Here is a 21,457-nt window from a genome sequence, read left to right as displayed (position 1 = left end):
GGGATATTCACAGTAGCTTCTCAGTATATATACTCTCTTATGAAATTTGTTATTAACAACCAATCCAATTCAAAAGTAATAGCAGTGTGCATAACTACAATACTAGGAGAAAGGATGATCTTCACTATTCAAGATTAAATCTAACTTTGGCACAGAAAGGGGTGAATTATACTGGCACTTAAGTCTTTGGTCACTTACCAAATACGTAGTATCAAAAGTCCGACAGATAACCAAGTATTTAAGAAGAAATCAAAAGAATTTCTGAATGACAACTCCTTCTACTCCATAGAGGAATTTTTAGATATAAATTAAGGGGGGGAAAAAACACAAAAAATAAAAAGTTGTTATATTAACTGAAGTATGTTGTTAAATTAACTTAATTATGTCATGTATTTGAAAATTTGACTCGTTCCACATCATTACGAAATATCGTATTCATGATCCATGGAACTAGTATTAATCTAATCTCTAATCTAATCTAATTTACTTCCCCTATTCCCACGCCACTACAGTCACCCACATGGAAAAAACTACAGCACCTGTCACACCAAAGCCCCGACCGAACTATTCAACAGCAAGTCAAGCACTTTTCACTCGTGATAAATGTAATAGTTTATTAAGAATATGTCAGTTACATAGTTAAATTACAGATAAACACGAAAATATGATTCCACAAATTTGGCCTATATGCAACTGTATGTAAATGAAAACAATAGTGCAGAGTTTCTGAAACAACAACTTTAATTTTACACTACTTTCCAGAAATGTGAGTTAAATAATGAAGAGGTATGCTACAGGTAAATTTCTGAAGAGAGCAAAGGACAATTAAACGAAATTCTATAGATTTGCTGTGGCAAATTATTTTACCTTCGTGATAGATGAATGTTTTGAAGTCTACATAAATGACAGAATTATGCACCACAATCTTACCTGTACAAATAAATCAAACATTTTTTTCAAGCAACTGTCAATGGCATCAATATACTTGGAGAAATGTGTGATACTTGGAGAAATGTGTGATGTGCTAGCTTACAATAAATTTATCCACTACCACTTTCAATCATGGACTAGCTGCACAGTGGAAAAATATCTACTGTGATGACTTCACAAGCCATACATATTATTTAAACAGAAAAGTCTACACCACTGCTGACTTGAACATGTTAAAATGGTACTTAACACCATAATATCTGCTTAAAGATTCAGAAAACATTGAAAACTGAAAAAAAAAAAAAAACCAGCAGTACGTACACAGCATCATTCAAATGGCTCTGAGCACTATGGGACTCAACTGCTGAGGTCATTAGTCCCCTAGAACTCAGAACTAGTTAAACCTAACTAACCTAAGGACATCACAAACATCCATGCCCGAGGCAGGATTCGAACCTGCGACCGTAGCGGCCTTGCGGTTCCAGACTGCAGCGCCTTTAACCGCACGGCCACTTCGGCCGGCCACAACATCATTGCTCAGGCATAACAACACCCAGTAGATTAACATACAAGTGTTGATCAAAGAAGCTAGTATTTTACTTATCTTTTGTATAGGTAGGGCATCTATTTTTTTAAGATATCGTATGTCCAAGGGAACAGACGCCATATATAATGTATGTGCATTATGGTAAATCAGTCTTTCAGTGCAGATGAACAATAAAGTCTGACCTCTCACGGCAATACAGTAGGGCTGCAAGCTAAAAGGAATAATGGGCAGCAGCACTACTCTGGAGTGTGAGGCATATGGAGATTTGGGTCAGACGAGAGACGTGCTCAGATAGTCAGAGTTGTTTAGGCAACTGCTTGCATGAAGCAGGAAATCCAGGTTCAAATCCTGGTCTGGTACAAATTTTTGTCTGTTGCCATGCCCCAATGCAGCAAAAGCCAGATATCAAAGTTCTCCTATATAGGTTCCATTTTTACCAACTAATGTACAGAATCCTAAGAAGTGGTGGTAAGGAAATGACCTCCTTTAACTTCCATTGAGAAGAATGGATGCATAGCCAGTAAAAAATAAACTTGTGAATTCTGTGGGAAAAAAATCTACTCTGACTTTCTAAATGTAAACTACAGAGTATCTCAGGGTTTGGTATGGGACCTTTACTCTTTATTTTGTACACAAATGGCGTGTCATCTGCTGTATGTACTGAAAATGTGTGTATCAACTCAGTCATGGATCTTGAAATGAGAGCTAGTGAGGACATGCAAATGGCAGAAAGATATTTCAGAGAAAATTACATATTCATAATCAAAAAGAAAACAACAGACACTAAATTTCAAACAAACAGAACTAACAAACAAAGGATTTTATTCTTAGCATTAGGGACACAGTCCTAGAAGATGTGGACCATAATAACTTCTTATGAATAGAAATAAACAAACGTCTGATGGGAAAACCACCTTGACAAGATCTGCTCAAAAATAAGCTCAAATGTTTCTAATGAAGCAAATGCCCAAGTCAATACTTACAATGTACTATGGACTGATCCTTCCACATGCATTTTATTGTATAAAAATATGGAGAGAAGCAAAAGATGTACATATTAAGAGAATTTTAAAACTTCAAAAGAAAGCGATAAGATAAATAAGAAAACTAACACCTCAGGAATCCTGTAAAAATAAATTAAATAGTAAAAAAATATTAACTGTCCCTAGTTTGTGCATATATGAAAAAATTACCTTTTTAATGTTAATTTAAGTATCATCATTAAAAAGGGATGTCCACGAACACAACTCAAGAACTAGGAAGAACAGCCATTTTCACAGCAAAAGGCTTAAAATAACAGACAGAAAACTTGTAAATGCAGGGAACTTATTTTATAACAGATTGCCACTAAACATATAGCGCATACAAGAACTAGCGGCCTTTACAAGTAAACTGATGGACCCTCTCGTCTCCAGATTTTGGTATAAGGTGAAGGAAGATTAAGCAGGAAAATGTAAATGAAATTGAGGGATGGTGCAAACACTTTTTTGTCAAAATTTTTTGGGTGTTACTCAAGTAGTATATTATCTTCACCTTTATTTTTACATTCAGCCTCAGAACATCATGACATTCTGTAATGTGATGGTGGTTGGTTCTTGTGCTATTATGAGAGAGATGAGATCAGATGAGAGATGAGGTTCATAAGAAGGACAAAGAATTCCACAAGAAGAGACGTCATAAGAAATGAAGACAGTAATTAGAACAGAAATATTTTCAATATAAATATACTGTTGCATGAAAAAATTCAGACGTATCATGAAGATAGGAGAAAACACCTCATAAGAATTACAGGTCACAGAATTCCCCAGAAGAACCTGAACTACAAGCCGAATGGGAAAAGAGATATTGGAAGACCTCAGAAAAGGAGGGAATGATTTTGCTTGTGAGTTTAGAACAGGTGATAGCCTAATCTTTGAAAGGAAGCTGATACTATGTAAACATATTAAAGACAGTGTTAGGTGCTGGAATATGGATTTTCAATACTCTGACCACAAATGCCAGCTTGTAGAGTAGGTACACACAAGCATCCCAAAAATGACAAAAGTTATCGAAAATAAAAGATTCCTAAAAGTGGTAACATCCTTGCCCTAAGAAATAAATAAGCTATAGAGGACTGGGATCTGGTTTACCTGACTGAAGGATCTGAAAACAAATGGGCCAAATTCTATGATACTATGCTAAGACACTTTGACAGATGCTGCCCTGTTAAGAAAATACAAAGAGTGTTCACCCAAAGTGCAAAAACCAACAGACTGATATTTCTAGTAAATATGATAAAACTCAGGCAAAACTTCCAGGGCCTGGATGTGTTACACAAGTCAGCAAACCTGCAGGATTTTAAGGCCAAGTACAACGAAGCCAAGAAAATCTTTAAGAATGAGCTTTCAAATCTAAGAAAACAGATATACAGCAGTGAAATAGCTCAATCAGACAATATAGCCAAGACCTCATGGAGAATTGTAAATCAATTTCGCAAAGCCACACCGAAGCCAGAAACTGAAATTGTAAATATAAGACATGAAGGAAACACAATTAAAGATCCTAATAAAGTCTGCAATGTTTTCAATAAATACTTTATATCTGCAGCTGTTAGTCCAGTTAATAACACAATTGTGAGTAGTGAGGTAAAGCTCTGCCCCTTTGAAGAGCCACCTTTTGAATTCAAACAAGTAAGTGAAAAAGAAACAGGCAGGATAATAAATAACCTAAAGAATCTGGATGGGATGGTTTGAGTAGTATCGTGATTAAAAAATGTAATAAGGAATTAGTTAAAATAATCACCCACCTGGTAAACTGCAGTATTAGAGAACATACATTCCCAAATGTATTGAAATGGAGCACAGTTAAACCAGTGCATAAAAAAGGATCCAAGGAAGAGGTTTCAAATTTCAGGCCCATATCATTAATACCTGTCTTCAGCAAAGTATTTGAAGTTGTGCTGCTGACCCAACTTAGTGACTATTTCTTGAAAAATAAGTTCCTAACAGAGACACAACATGGATTCCGAAAAGATCATAATACTATCACAGCAATTACGGAATTTCTTCACAAAACGTATGGTGCCCTTGAGCAAGGAATGCAAACAGCTGGCATATTTCTAGACCTTACTAAAGCCTTGACTTGGTAAACCATGAGTTACTTTTAAGTAAACTTGAGTCATAAAATGTAAATGCTGCATCCATGCAATTGCTGGCTACATATTTATTTAACCGCAAGCAGTGTACAAAGCTGACTTACAAAATCAATAATCAGATCATTAATTTCCAGTCCAAATATGAGGCAGTCAAACAAGGTGTACCCCAGGGCTCAATTTTGGGCCCTTTCCTTTTCCTAGTGTACATAAATGATATAGAGCAACCTCTCAACTCCCAATTGGTAACCTATGCAGACGATACCTCACTGTTATTTCTTGGTAAACAAAATGATGAGTTAACGTTGGTAGCAACTGAGGAACTATGTCAAATAACTACTTATTTCCAAGATCAAGGTTTAAAAGTTAATATCAGTAAATCTCAGTTATTGCCATTTAAACTTACAAACTCACACCAAACCTCTATCAGTAACATAGGTAGAATTGAAGTAGTGGATACAGAAGGCTGCAGATTTCTAGGTATTCACCTAGATGAAAATCTAAGATGGGTAAACCATATCAAATTTTTATGCAATAAAATCAGCAGTTCATTACATCTAATCAGCCAGTTATCAAAAGTAGCCCCACATCAGACATTAAAAACAATTTATTATGGAACCATTTTTGAACAGATTAATTACGGGATAGAAGTATGGGGTTGTGCTGCCGACATACTTATGAACAGAATATTAACCCTACAGAAAAGAGCAATCAGAATTATCCATGGATTAGGGTATAGAGATTCATGCAGGGAAATCTTTGTTCATCATAAATACCTCACAGTCTACTCACTGTATCTTTACAAATTAATTATATTTTTTTGTGACACACCAAAACAAAGCAACAAAGGGCTCTGATATGCATGCCTATAATACAAGAAATAAAGACTGCTACTACAGACAAAGAACAAAATTAAAAACAACAGACCATAGTCCATGCATTAGTGGTCAAATATGGTACAACAGATTACCGAGCTCTATAAGGTGCCACACAGGGAACTTATTCAAAGTGAAACTGAAATATTTCTTGATTGACAAGTGTTTATATTCTTTAAGTGAACATTAATATTAAACTAAAATAAATTATTGTATAGGGTGAGTCACCTAACGTTACCGCTGGATATATTTCGTAAACCACATCAAATACTGACGAACCGATTCCACAGACCGAACGTGAGGAGAGGGGCTAGTGTAATTGGTTAATACAAACCATAAAAAAATGCACGGAAGTATGTTTTTTAACACAAAACTATGTTTTTTTAAAAAATGGAACCCCGTTAGTTTTGTTAGCACATCTTAACATATAAACAAATACGTAATCAATGCCGTTTGTTGCATTGTAAAATGTTAATTACATCTGGAGATATTGTAACCTAAAGTTGACGCTTGAAACCTCCGACGTTCAGTTGCGTGTTGTAACAAACACGGGCCACGGTCGGTGAGCAGCACCTACAGGGACATGGTGATGACTTTAATCATCGAGTGCAGTTCTGTCAATGGGCATTAACAGAGAATGCGTTGCAGTTCTATCTGTTTACCGATGAAGCGGGTTTCACAAACCATGGGGCAGTGAATCTATGGAACATGCATTACTCGTCCATGGACAATCCTCGCTGGCTCAGACAGGTAGAGCGACAGCGACCGTGGACTGTAAATGTATGGTGCGGAATCATTGGCGACCACCTCATTGGTCCTCACTTCATTGCAGGGACCCAAATAGCTGCAACATACATCGCGTTTCTACAGAATGATCTGCCAACGTTGCTCAAAAATGTCCCACTGGAAACGCGTTGACGTATGTGGTATCAGCATGATGGTGCACCTGCACATTCAACAATTAACACTAGGCTGACCCTTGACAGGATGTTCGACGGGCGTTTCATAGGACGTGGAGGACACATAAATTGGCCAGCCCGTTCTTCTGATCTTACACCTCTGGACTTCTTTCTGTGGGGTACGTTAAAGGAGAATGTGTACCATGATGTGCCTACAACACCAGAGGATATGAAACAACGTATTGTGGCAGCCTGCGACGACATTACACCAGATGTACTGCGGCGTGTACGACATTCATTACGGCAGAGAATGCAATTGTGTGCAAATGATGGCCACCACATTGAACATCTATTGGCTGACATGTCGGGACACACTCTATTCCACTCCGTAATTGAAAACGGGAACCACGTGTGTACGTGTACCTCACCCCTCATTGTAATGTACATGTGCATCAGTGAAAAAGACCAATAAAAGGGTGTTAGCATGTGGACGTAATGTGCTGTTGCAGTCTCTTCTGTACCTAAGGTCCATTACCGTTCCCTTTGGATCCCTATGTAATTCGGTGCTCTCCGATACACACGATCGAACAGCGGAGGAGTGGTACTCAAGCGTCAACTTTAGGTTACAATATCTCCGGATGTAATTAACATTTTACAATGCAACAAACGGCACTGATTACGGATTTGTTTATATGTTCAGATGTGCTAACAAAACTAATGGGGTTCCATTTAAAAAAACGTAGGTTTGTGTTAAAAAACATACTTCCGTGCATTTTTTTATGTTTTGTATTAACCAGTTACACTAGCCCCTCTCCTCACGTTCGGTCTGTGGAATCGATTCGTCAGTATTTGATGTGGTTTACGAAATATAAAACAAAGATGATGTGACTTACCAAACAAAAGTGCTGGCTCATTGATAGACACACAAACAAACACAAAATTACACACAAAATTCAAGCTTTTGCAATCAACGGTTGCTTCATCAGGAAACAGGGAAGGAGAGGGAAAGACGAAAGGATGTGGGTTTTAAGGGAGAGGGTAAGGAGTCATTCCAATCCCGAGAGTGGAAAGACTTACCTTAGGGGGAAAAAAGGACTGGTATACACTCCCGCACACACACACATATCCATCCGCACATACACAGACACAAGCAGACATTTGTAAAGGCAAAGAGTTTGGGCAGAGATGTCAGTCGAGGTGGAAGTACAGAGGCAAAGATGTTGTTGAATGACAGGTGGGGTATGAGTGGTGGTAACTTGAAATTAGCGGAGGTTGAGGCCTGGCGGGTAATGAGAAGAGAGGATATACTGAAGTGCAAGTTCCCATCTCCGGAGTTCTGACAGGTTTGTGTTAGTGGGAAGTATCCAGATAACCCGGACGGTGTAACACTGTGCCGAGATGTGCTGGCCGTGCACCAAGGCATGTTTAGCCACAGGGTGATCCTCATTACCAACAAACACTGTCTGCCTGTGTCCATTCATGTGAAGGGACAGTTTGTTGCTGGTCATTCCCACATAGAAAGCTTCACAGTGTAGGCAGGTCAGTTGGCAAATCACGTGGGTGCTTTCACTCGTGGCTCTGCCTTTGATCATGTACACCTTCCGGGTTACAGGACTGGAGTAGGTGGTGGTGGGAGGGTGCATGGGACAGGTATTACACTGGGGGTGGTTACAAGGGTAGGAGCCAGAGGGTAGGGAAGGTGGTCTGGGGATTTCATAGGGATGAACTAAGAGGTTACGAAGGTTAGGTGGACGGCGGAAAGAAACTCTTGGTGGAGTGGGGAGGATTTCATGAAGGATGGATCTCATTTCAGGGCAGGATTTGAGGAAGTCGTACCCATGCTGGAGAGCCACATTCAGAGTCTGATCCAGTCCCGGAAATTATACTGTCACAAGTGGGGCACTTTTGGGGTTCTTCTGTGGGAGGTTCTGGGTTTGAGGGGATGAGGAAGTGGGTCTGGTTATTTGCTTCTGTACCAGATCGGGAGGGTAGTTGCGGGATGCGAAACCTGTTTTCAGGTTGTTGGTGTAATGGTTCAGGGATTCCGGACTGGAGCAGATTCGTTTGCCATGAAGACCTAGCCTGTAGGGAAGGGACCGTTAGTCTTTCCGCTCCTGGGATAGTTGTGTAAAATCTGAATCTTTGTAAATAAAGAAATAAAATAAATGAATGATGATGATAGTGAGTTTTGTTTTTGTAAACTGTAAAGAACCATCAGTGTTTTTTCTGTGTCAAACAGTATGCTGTGACACAAGAATTTGGTGCATTTGTTCTGTTTCCGTGTAAATATTATGGCCATATCTCTACTATCAATGAAACTGTAAAACTGTCATGTGTGTTTGTTGTCTTTGAAAATGCTAATGTCAGATACTGCTACACAAATTTTCATGGGATTATCACAGGTACTTTCACTGGAACTTAGGGCAATGTACAGTCTTTGTTTCACCAAAATTGGATCACAAGAGAAAAAAAAAGTCGTTTAAAGCTTTATCTAACTATACCATGTCATCTGTTTGAACATGCTAATCTCCAAAAGTACAAGATGAATTATCAAGAGGTTTTCACAGGTAACTAGAGCGTGTTTTGGGGCAATGTATACACTTTATTTATCAAAATTGGATCATGGCAAAAAAGAGATATTGTAATTGAAAGTTTTATCTAAATTTGGAGGCTGCATTTAGTGCACATGTTTAATCATCACTCCATACTACACCAAACAACCAATAGATGAAACTGTTAGATTTTTTACACTGAGTGACAGATGTATTTTTGGGAGTTTACATCAGTATCAAAATTGTGCTCACAATCTTAACTCATGAACACAAACAAACACTTAATTTACTTGGGTAGTGTATATGGATTTTCTGATTAAGCTTTTTGCATGAAATACTTAACAACTTTGATTTGCTTCTTTTGATAGGTTTTATTTACATTCTTTGGTAGTAAAAATGGTTTTATTAAGTTTGCTTTGTGATTTGGGTGCCTAGTCATTACACTATGAGTTCATTTTGTTTATGAATAGCAATGCGTAGAAAACAATCAAATCTTCCTGAACAAACCAGAAAGGCTAAACTATTGATGAATACGTATTCTCAAGAATCTGATGATGATCATGAGATGAGACTTGCTGTAGCCCACGAACATCAGGCTTTAACTCGCCATTTGGAAACTTGTTCCAAGAGTGAGAAGCAACATAACTCTGATCAAGAGCCACATGAATGATATTGCTCCTCAGAATCCTTCACTCACAGTTTCTTGTGTCCAATGTAACATCATAGAAAAGGAAATTTTGATAGGAAGAGGTGCAGGTGAGTGAGTTTTTATAACACTGAATTCTATTTATTCTTAGCAATTTTGATTTAAATGTGAACAATTTCTGCTGAGCTTATGTTATGCCCTGACAGTAAACAAAGCACAAGGCAGGCTTGGAATGTTTTGGATGTGAACCTGAGTCAGTTGCTTTTCACACAGACAGCTCTAAGTGGCTCTCTGTGTTAGTGAAACAAACAAAGTCTTTGTTCATGTTCCCAATCATACTACTTCAAACATTGTATACAAAGAAGCTTTACAAGTTAAAAATAAATTTCACACATGCAAAGACTTGGAGATAGCAGTAAATAAGTACCTGGGCAATGGTGGATTTCTCACCTAGTAAATATATGTGTTTTGGCTTTTACCTCTGCATGTTATGAAGCATGTAGCTATTGTACATACATTGGACAACAGTCATACAATGTGCATTGTCTATGAGTGAAAAATAAATAAATACTAATATCTATTACCATTAATAATAGTTTTACCCACACAGTATCAATATGGCCATATTTTTCTAGCTCTTTTGGAACACAATATAAGAAATAACACTGAAATTAAAAATGTGAAGCACATCATAAGCATACGCTATTAATATGATATTTACACAGTCAAGCACATAAACTTTTTTCACCCACCTGAAGTACTTTTCTTTGAGGTGAAGGAGTTGTTTTCTCAGGAACTGATCTTTCCTAAGAACAGATATTATTATGAAATTAATGTAAAATTTTGTAGCAGATAAATTAAATATATTATTAATTTTAATTTTATCTTACTTTGTTTGCTGTTTTGTGATGCTCTCGGTGAGGAAGGACAGGAGATGGAGGTGGTACTGACAATGACTGATAGCACTCATCTGTGAGTTCTTGTTTGTAATGCATCATTTCATCCTCAGAACAACTGCTTGTATCACCCTCATCACTGAAAAAAAGACAAGAAAGAGTTTATGGAAAAATAATATTAAGAACACAAGATATGGCCACAGTAGCATGTGCATCAACTCTCTAATTTGGTACCTTGAAACAGATATTTGTACATTGGTTCATCATGCTTCACAGATACCATTAAGAAAGAGACTGTCCACTGCACAAACAAGCCAAGATAAAAGTAACAAAAGACAAGAAACTCACAGAAACTTACTCTGTGCATTGTATTAACAATGTAGTTCACTATACCTTTTCTGCTATTCGTGGTTATACCAAATAAATTCAATCAAGTCAATTAGAAAGGAAGCTGTTGCTGTGAAAAAAGCTACCATCTCCTCAGTCTTACTAAACAACTTCTGCTTATTTCATATTAATAATTTATTATTTATTTGATTAAATCTGTGTTTTTATAATAACATTGTTAGCTACGTTTCTAAATACTGAGTCCTGTTTAAAGTAGATTAACACTTGTCATTTGGCTTTATAATGAACAGGAGTACCCTAACCATTTTATTTGACCTGACTGTGTTGTTATTTAATTGTGATTTTTTATATGTACAAGCAAAACTTATTTAATGCTATAGCCAAGAACAAAGATCAAGACCAGCAGTCAAGTACAAGCAACACAAAATCTGGAATAGAACTAGGTTGCCAGACCAAAATAAAACCATGTGGTAAATTAAACATAACTATTCTGTAATTAACATTACTGCAAATTGCTGTAATTGAAGGGTCACATAAATTAACTTGAGGAGGATTACCGGGTTGGTTGCACCAATAATCACACCCATTTAGCAATAGTTCATTTATTAACCTTAACACATACAAGGATCACAAAGAACTGAATTGAACATGGCGGAACAGCCAAAGATAATGCTTAGAGTCCAAAGATGAATGCATATCAATGTTGGTGTCAATTTCATCAGCACCACATAGCCCCCCCCCCCTCCCCCCACCACCACCACCGCACGGAGTACTCTTGAGAGGCAGGGGGGGGGGGTGAATATGGCGTTGGCAGGGGTGGACTGCAGGAGCCGGACCACACTCAGCTTGACAGCGTCATTGGGGAGCTGTGTGGTTAGATGTCGTGAAGCAAGGTTCGGCCATCGAACCTGGAAGTCATTGAAGAGAGCCGGGCGTCGTACTGGGCATGCTGGTCGTGTGGCGACAGGTAGGCCGGCGGTTTGCGGGTGGAATGGAGAGACGATGACGAAGTCTCCGGTGCGCGTGGCCAACACACGAAGCATGTCCAGGTCGACGTCGGGCGGGAGGGGAACATATTTCACCATGTGGCAGGGAATGGCGGAGGTCATGTCGTGAGCACTGGATGAAGAGAAACACACAACAAACAGTGTATAATCGCGCAGTATTATTGAGATGTTGTGGATTATGTCCGGGGGGACAGGCATAAACACCTTGAGTGAGGGCACATTCAAAACGGGGTGTGTGAGAAACCTCAACAGGGCGAAGCAGGCGACGGTGGAGAGATTGAAGGGTCCAGCGAAGGGGCCGGCGCGAGGGCATGATCGTAGGTAAGCTCGATGTGGGGAGCATGTGGACACTCGACGGAGTGCATGAGACCAGAGTAGAGGGCGAGATCAGAGAGCTTGACGATTGCAGCTGGAAGTTACTCAACGGAGTGTGTAAGTCCAACATGGAGGGAGTGGTCGGAGCGTCGTGAGCCATGACAGTGAGTGGTGTGGTCGTGGCCTGAAGGGGGGTAGAAGAAGGCTCGACATGAGCAGGCTAAAGTCTGTTGAGAGAGACTGTAACAGCTGAATCTTTCATCTGGATGTCATAGGTGTTGGCTGAGCGCCGGAGAACTCGGTACAGGCCGTTATAAGGCGGTTGGAGGGAAGCACGGACAGTGTCATCTCGGAGCATGACATATTTGTAATTGCCCAGAGATTTCGGAATGTGAATCTTAGGGCGGGAATGGCTGGCAGGCGGAGGGACATGGAGGTTGATGAAGTGGCGTCTGACGCAGTCCATGAAAGAAGATAAGTCAGACTGAGGGAGAGAAGTGGAAGGGCTCACGAGTTCGCCAGGGACAACAATGTTCTGGCCGTATACAAACTCGGCTATTGTGCATTTGAGGTCTTCCTTATAAATCGCATGAATGTCGAGTAGCACAAGGGGAAGGGCCTGCATCCATAGAGAGTCGTGCCATTGAAGAGCCACCTTGAACATGTGGTGCCAGCCCTCAACTAGCCCGTTACTTTGCAGGTGATATGCTGTGGTAAGGATGCGCCGCATGCCGCAAATGTTACAAATCACATTGAACAGGGCCAACTCAAATTGTCTGCCCTGGTCAGTCGTGATATTAGCTGGACATCCGAAATATGATACCCTTGACTCAACAAAAGCTCGAGCAATGGTTTCTGCTATAATATTGGGGAGGGCGACAGCCTCGACCCAGCGAGTTGTTCGGTTGATAGATGAGAGAACATAACAAAAGCCGTTAGAGGAGGAGAGGGGGCTGACAATGTCAACATGAATATGCTGGAAACGCCCACGAAGGATCGAAAAGGTGCCGAGGGGGGGGGGGGAGGTGAAGTGTGCTTGTGTACTTTGCAGCATTGGCACGCGACGCAGGAGCACACCCATTTCTGGCAGTCCTTGTTGACATTTCTCCACACAAAGCGCTCCGCTGCGAGGTGAGTGGATGCACGAACACCGGGGTGGGCTAAATTATGCAATGTGTTGAAGACAGCTTGACAGAGTGTGGTTGGGATGAGGGGCATAATGTGCCGGTACTGTCATCCCACCAGATCTCATCCAGAAATGGCAGGGAAGGTGGTGCGGACGAAGTGTAGTGAAGAAGTAGAGTCTGAAATCAGGTTTTGTGTTTCCTCATCGACGGGTTGGAGGTTAGGCAGTTTGGAGAGGTCTAACAGCAAATGGATGGCATTGACTCATGAAAGGAAATCAGCAACTATATTGTCAGCACCCTTCATGTGTCTGACATTGGTGAGGAACTGAGATATGAAGTCCATGTATCTGAAGTGTCAAGGAGGCGGATCAGCTGGCGGGTTTGTAGTAGCTGCAGGGGTTTGTCATCCATTAAAAAATAGAAAGGGCATCCCTCAACGTCAGTCTTAAAATCCTTAATTGCTTCATAGACCGAGAGAAACTCCCTGTCAAACGCGGAATATTTCCGTTGTGCATTGGTGAGCTTGAACAAGAAGAACTGCAGAGGCAAAGTTTGGCTTTTGATTGTCTGGCTAAGGACAGCGCTGATGGCAGTATTGCTCACCTCTGTGCCGATGAAAAGCAGTGCATTGGGATGAGGATGTGCGATGGTGCAGGTCTCGATGACAAGAAGATCTTTGAGTCAGTCATAGCAGGAGTCCATGGAACGGGCCAAGATCCAGAAGTGTTGGTGCCTGCCAAGGCGTCCGTCAGTGGAGCCGAATTTCCGCAGCCTGAGGTAGATATCGGCGATAATAATTAACTGTCCCCAGAAAGCGTTGGAGCTCTTTAATGACAAAGGTCTGGGTAGGTTTAGTATTATTTGTACTTTCTCAGGGGGCGGTGAAATGCCGTCGGCAGTGACCCGAAAAGCAAGAAAAGTGACAGCGGGTTGACATAGATGCAATTTGTCCTGGTTGGTATCGATGCCTGCTGCCGTGAGAGTGTTCATAACAGTTTGCACATGTTGAATGTTGTCCTCGACGAAGGAGCTGAACACAAGAATGTCATCAAGAGATGCAAAGAAGAATTTTAGATCGAATAGCACTTTGTCGATGAAGCGTTGCCAGGTCTGTTGCGTTTTTAAGACCGAAGGGAACGAATCGAACCTGAAATAGCCTAATTGGGGTGGTGCTTGCTGTCTTCTCGATATCTTCAGGTGCCATGGGGATCTGGTGGTAGGCCTGTTTGCAATTAATGACAGAGAATGTGGTCGCATCTGTGAGGGAACTGGTAAAGTCGGCAATGTTGGGTATAGGGTGGGTGTCCATTATTGTTCATGCGTTTAGTCAACAGTAGTCTCTGCGCATGTGCCAGGACCTGTCTTTCTTGGGTGTCGTATGTATGGGTGTATACCAGCTACTGGCAGAGGGTTAAATGATGCCGGAGCTTAGTAGTTCAGAAATCTGATTTTTAAGGTCGGAGAGGGACTTGGAACAAAGTCGACGTGGTTTTCTGGAGATCAGGGGACATGATGTGAGGCGAAGCTTTTGAGCCGTGCTGTTGGTGATGACAGAAATGTTCCCGGCGGCACGGGAGGTGGTTTGTTTACAATGTGTAGCGGGCAGGAGGCAGGCGAGGTGTGGTCGTGCTGTTCAGAGCCACTGGGCGGATCTGACAGAAGCCGAGGTGGTAAAGTGTCCCAGTAGTCAACGCGACAAGATGGCGCCGTCCCGAAGAAGTGTCACCATGGTCTGGTAAGCTTGGTAGAGCTCGTGAGACATAAGTGGGTCCATTGTCTGAGGGCACGGCCTGTGGCAGCATGGTCGAGGTCGAAACGATTGCCGCGAGTGCACTGTTTGTGTTGTCAGTGGTGGTCGCACGGCAGCGTGCATGAGCTGAAGTTGCACAGTATGAGGTGCTGTCTGCGAGGGGCAGGGTAGGAGCCATCAGTTCAGAAACATTGACACTCGTCGCGCATGAGCATTTCTGTCCGGCCGAGTGTCAAACGCTGCCGTGTTAGGATGGTGTGGCCCTGCGGAACTGTCAGTACACGTTATGGCAGGCTTGATAGCACAGTTGTGAGGGGTAGCGGGAGGTAAACAAACAGAGGCTCAATTGCTGGGATCGCAAGCAGATTTGGCACACTTTTTGACCTTGATTTGTCCTTGCTGTAGTGTTTGTAATTCCTTTGCTGCATTGGAGAGCTGGAGCTGTGTTTTGTGGAGCCGGAGGGAGAGCTCGAAGTTTTCCTTGCATAGGCAAGAGACGTGTTCAAGATTGACAAGGCACTTGTGCGTGGTTTATTGTAACGTCGTCGACAGAGACGAGCATGTATGTACGGATGAGATGAGCCTGGACTGATGTGTCACGGTGGTGGTTGCTCGACGGAGCACAGGGGAAGCGAGTCTTGGATGGATGATGAAACACGGTGTTACGCACTAGGACCAGTGAAAATCTGTGGTGTCACAAGAAGTTAATGCCTATTATAGGTTTGTCACACCAGAAAAGTCCACTCGAGTTTGCAATTTGTGGAGAGTGAGAAGACATGGGAAGTTGAACCCAAGCATTGTAGTGTAGTTGAATTCACGGCTTGCAGTGAAGTATGATGAGGGCAGATGTTCGACGACGCTAAGGACGTAGGCAGCAGTGAAACATCAACGCCTGTGTCTACTAGGAAAAGGTATCCCGACGAAATGCCTTTAATGCAAAACTGTCCGCAATTATCCGGTCGTTCCCGGACTGAAAGGAGCACTGGGGGGTGCCTGTCATGTGTGCAGGAGGTGGCACCCGGACCTATCTGCGATTAGCATTTGGGAAGTAGCAGGGTGGTCTGCAGATCCGTACCGCCTCACCAAAACGTGTGTGGAAGTAACAGTACGGGTAGTGCAGTTGCATTTCTTGCGGAAAGTTCATTGCCAGTGGCGGTGGCCAAGGTTTGGTGGCCGCAGCAGATTCGGTTGCAGGAGGGGGCATGACCATGGGCGGAGCCGGTGGCTTCCCAGTTGCTTGTTTACTGCTTCCCGGAGTGAGCAGAACGGTCAGCACAGTACGGCCCTGGCCTCGTCCGGCCGCAGGGCGATGAGCCTGAACCTGAGCCTTGTCAGGTAGGCAGCGGCTGGCAAAATGGAGCAGTGATGCATCGTGGAGCTTGTGAGCAATTGTCATTCTTTGCTCGACAGGTTCAGGAGACCTTTGAGCCAGAGTAAACCGGATTTGAGGAGATAGTTTATCTGACCACATGGCGAGGAGAGCTGTGTCAGAGGATAGATCAGCGCTGACCAGGGCACGTAGCCGTCTCCAGAGCTGGGAAGGTTTGTCGTTGCCTAGTTGCTCGATGTGGAGCACTTGCCGTATTGCTGCCTCAGCTGTGTGTGCAAAGCGGCGTAGAACTGTCTTTTTGGCTAGAGTGTACCGGGAGATGAGTCCGGGGCACTGACCAGGTCAGCAATCAAATCCTCCTGGTTGTGCAGGTTGATGATGAGGCACAGATACCTGGTTGACTCGCCGAGTTTGTAATGGTCGAACACTTCGTCCACAATTTTCAACCAGGTTGTTGCTCTGTCGGGACTAAATGGCGGCAGCAATAGTACGCATTCTAGAATGTTCGGAAGAACAGGTTGAGTTGAGTTCTTCGGAGCACTGCCTGAATCGAGCTGTTGTTGCTGTAGTATTCCAGCAGAGTGTGCCTCCAGGTTATGTGGCAACGACGCATGTTCGGGTGGCAGTGTGAAGGTGACACTTTGTGGTTGAGCGCAATCCGTCACGACGTGGAAGGCCAACGCGGATGAGACACCGTAATGTGTCAATTGCGGTTGCGGAATCTCAACACATTGTGGGTGTGTTCAGATTGACGCGTCGCAGAAGACCGACACAGATGAGGCACCGATATGTACCAAGAACGGTAGCAGGAACTCAACTGGTGCCGGCGCGGGGGCGACAGGTGAGAGAAAGTTCAAAGTTTGAGAATGCCTGTTAGTCTGCGGAAAGCTCGACATATGATCAGAGCCGGGGTCACCTGTGTTGCAGGGAGGCTGCGGAGGTGTGGGCTGTCCAGAAGCACATTGTGGGAAATGATGTCGATCGAGGGACGGAATGTGTGAATGTTCACTGTTCATAGTCACTCCTCTCAAAACGGTGTGCGGCTAAGGTGAATGTCGTGGCACAAAATGCTGAGGTGTAGCAGTGGGACGGAGGTGGAGGTCTTGCACAGATAACAAGTTATTGTTCCTGTTGCAGTCCGAGGTATTGAAGTAGGAAGGCATGTGCTGATGCTGAACCGAGACAGGTGTGGGCATGGTCAGATGCTGAGGAGGCAGACCCTGAACGAAGCAGTTCTGGCCACATGGCAGGTATCCGCATGGTACTGCACGGATTGCGGCGTCGCAAATCATTGTCCTGGCGGTAGTAGGTTGTCCGACGAAGAATTTGCAGAATTTGGCATTGGTCCCGAACTGCACAGAGATCCGTAAGAGGTAACTGCACAGTCGATGAGGGAGGGCACATGTGGCAGGAACTAAGGCATTTGATAGCCAGAGTCATGTGCTCTCCTAACCTCACTTATTGTTGGAGGCTCGAAAACGTCCGGTGAAATTGGCGGAATCATTGTGTGAGAGGCATCGTGTTGCAGGCCTGGCGGGTGGACATTGCCCGCAACATGATGCATGTCGATCACAAAATCCGGCATTAGGCGCTGGGCTGAAGTCATTGTTCGTATGTTGTGTCGAAGTAATACATGCGAAAATAACTGACACGGAGCCCGCGAACACAGTAAAACGGCAAATACGAAAGACGTTACAACTCGGGGTCATCAGTGAGGAGGATTACCGGTTGGTTGCACCAATAATCACACCCATTTAGCAATAGTTCATTTATTAACCTTAACACATACAAGGATCACAAAGAACTGAACATGGCGGAACAGCCAAAGATAATACTTAGAGTCCAAAGATGAATGTATATTGATGTTAGTGTCGATTTCATCGGCGCCACAAACTCTTGACATATGTAACTTATGTTGACAGAACAGTGAGACTGAGTTACCAGCAAAAAACTTCAGAGGAAGAAAATATTCATTCATTAATTTGGAAAAAGCACATGATATTGTAACTGCAATGGTATTATTAAGCTGATCATTCAAATTTGTTCACTGCCACCACATAATAAGCTACACTTCTTGCTATTAGCTTATACATCCTTTTGTATGAAACTTATGGAGCAATAATTATATCAAATCAGTATTAATATTGATAAGTTTTGATAATAAGCAAACATCACTGATACGGTGCCATTTCATGTTTGGCTATAAGACTAAGACAAATATACATTTGACACACTATTGCTGTATACGGTATCAACAGTACCTTACACAATGCTGCTGCTACCCAGCACTGGGGAGGAAGACAGTGGCATCATGCGTAAGTTTAAGAGTGCATTGTCCAGTGGTCTAGATGAGATTCCAATGTGTCAACCTAAAGACTGCACCAGCACCATAAAAGTTCCCCAGCAGATCTTATAAATGAGTCATTCATATCCAGTTGCTTCCCTTACCACCTAAAGCAGCCAAAAGTTCTTTGCATCCCAAAACAACTGACACAGAAAGTACAGAGAACTAAAAAACAATTTTGCTATCGTCGTCTTTTACAAAAAGAACACAAACTATTATGAAAAATTGACTTATGGATCATTTAAATAAATACTAACAGTTTGCTTTCAGGTTTGGGAGAGGAATAGAAGATGGTGCAGCAAAAACTGCAAAATTAGTTTCAGAAGCCTTGGACAAAGGAGAAAACATAACAAGCATTTTCCTAGGCCTCAATAAAACATTTGACAAAGTTTATCATGAAATACTTCTAAGTAAATTTAAAGAACTGGGGTTAAGGCAGATTGTAAATGAGTGGTTTGTGTCTTATCTAGCAAACAGAATGCAGAGGGTACAGATTCCAAAATTTCAACTGGCTCTGAATATCTTAACATTGGAGTCCCTCAAGGAAGTGTATTAGGCTCAATACTGCTTCTCATTTACACTGTTGACTTCCCACTGTGGGCCACACATGTAGGACATCAGAAGGGTTCAGGGTAAAAGCTGACAGTTGCTCAACAAACAATAATATAGCTCTTAATATCAAAAGATTACCACCATGAACATCCATATAAACAAAAAAGGTAATTCAACAAGAACATAATGTGACCATTTTAGCAATTTAGACAGAGGTAATCTCACACTGCAGTGTTCTCCTTTGGCTTGCCAGTGTAGAAGTGTGCACAGAAACAGCTAAGTGAAAAATCCATGTAATAAACAAGTTTATTGGTATAGTTTGTTACATGTTCCATGGATCATTTTGCATGACAGATCATAATGATGTGGAATAAGTCATTTTACATTCACAATTTCTTCCCAAATACAAATTGAAATTAACTTTTTTTAAGTATAAAGATGTGAATTAGTAATTTCTGCCCACCACCTTTTACACATTATAGTGATAGCAATTTCTCTATGGAATAGAAGGAGTTGTCAAGGAGAAATATTCTTGGTTTGTTATCAAAATTTACTTTGCTGTCTGTCAGACATCTTAGATCACTGGGTAAGAGATCAAAAGTTTTTGTTGCAGCACGTGCACCCCTTTTTGTGGTACAGACAACTTTAATGTGAAATAATGAATGTAATTTTTCTTTCTGATATTGTAATTATGTACATCATTGTTCCTTTTGAACTCCAGCAGATTATTTACAATAAACTTCATGGAGGAATAAATCTGCTGTGAAGCAGCAGTCAGATTACCCAACTTCTTAAACAGATGTCTACAAGATAATCATGGGTGAGGACCACATATTAGTCTTACAGCATTTTTTTGCACAATAAAGACTTTCTTTTTGAACTTTTTTGAAGGTGAGTTACCACACAACATTATTCCATATGACATGCAAATGAAAACATGCAAAATATGTCAACTTACTGATTTGTCTCTCCCCAAGATTTGCAGTGTTTCTAAGCACAAATGTGGCTGAACTAAGTTGTTGTGGGATTTACAAAATGTATCTTTTTCCAATTTAAATGCTCAACAATATGGACCACTAAGAATTTTAAAGTTTCCAGCCATTTATTATTTCCTTACTATGTGTTACACCTATCATAGGTGTAGTATCTCTAGTTGTGCACAAGTGAATTTGTTACATATATGACTTAATAAAAAACTTTTACTTCAAAATAAAATTCATGAAACCCACTAGAAAAACTGCACAGTCAACTACCTATATAGATAATATTCCAATATTCTAACAAATTATGTATATGAAGATGTTTATAAATTTTGCATGGATTTAGAAATCTTCAACCACTCTGCATTATAATGAACTGCCAAAAATTAAGAAAGACATTTCATGTAACAAAAGCCATATTAAAAGGAAATTCAATAAAAAAATCAATTACATTTAGAAATAAGTTAAGAGAGTTTGAATGGCCTTATAGCAGCTGTATTTCTGGTGATACTAACTTTAACAATTTCTTAAGTAGCTTCCTTGAAATATTTAATGAAACTTTTCCACTTAGAACTACATGCAACAAATTCACAAATAAACTTAAATGGATGACCAGGGAAACAAAAATTTCTAGTGGAAGGAAGAGGAAGCTCCGCAATGAACTGAAATATAATAAAACAGACATTATACTGTGTGTGCTTGTCATTATAAAGCTATATTTAAAAAAGTAGTGAAGGCAGCCAAACAAATGGCAAACAAGAAGTTCATTGTACAACATAAAAGTAAACAAAAGCAGTGTGGTCTGTTGACAAATCAGAGTTGGGTGTTAGAGTTAATAGTAGTGAAATATCTAGGATTAAACTAGATGATAGCTTTATTGTAAACCTGGCTCAAATATCAGAGAGTTTAAATGAATTCTTCATAAATGTGGCAAAGTCAGATGTTGATGTAGCAGAGTATCAGAGTAAAATAAATTCCTTTGTCATCCACCAAGAAGCTGAGTATCTTATGAATTTAAAAAAAGTCACAATAAAGGATGTGGAAAATACTATATTATCATTAAAAAAATAAAAACTCTGCTGGGTGGTATGGGAAACCCATTAAAGTGATTAAAACAGTGTGTGGCATAATAGCACCTCCTCTAACTAAAATATTCAACCAGTCTTTTGAACAGGTATGCTTTACCAATGTTTTGAAGTATGCCAAACTCAGACCTCAGTTCAAAAAAG

General features: G+C 41.2%; 1 protein-coding gene across 1 annotated transcript in view; it reads right to left on the bottom strand.

Moving 5' to 3' along the window:
• The window catches only part of LOC126252533 (cytosolic carboxypeptidase Nna1), a 666,898-nt gene that overhangs the window by 273,769 nt on the left and 371,672 nt on the right, over positions 1 to 21,457 (bottom strand). The window contains 2 exon segments of the mRNA XM_049953428.1: positions 10,332 to 10,385; positions 10,470 to 10,614. Of these exon segments, the coding sequence (XP_049809385.1) occupies positions 10,332 to 10,385; positions 10,470 to 10,614 (199 nt within the window).

Source organism: Schistocerca nitens, chromosome 4, assembly GCF_023898315.1.
Source record: "Schistocerca nitens isolate TAMUIC-IGC-003100 chromosome 4, iqSchNite1.1, whole genome shotgun sequence".
In the NCBI taxonomy this organism is placed as follows: Eukaryota; Metazoa; Arthropoda; class Insecta; order Orthoptera; family Acrididae; genus Schistocerca; species Schistocerca nitens.
The sequence above is the reverse complement of the archived record's forward strand: the minus strand, read 5'-3'. Positions and strand labels throughout refer to the sequence as shown.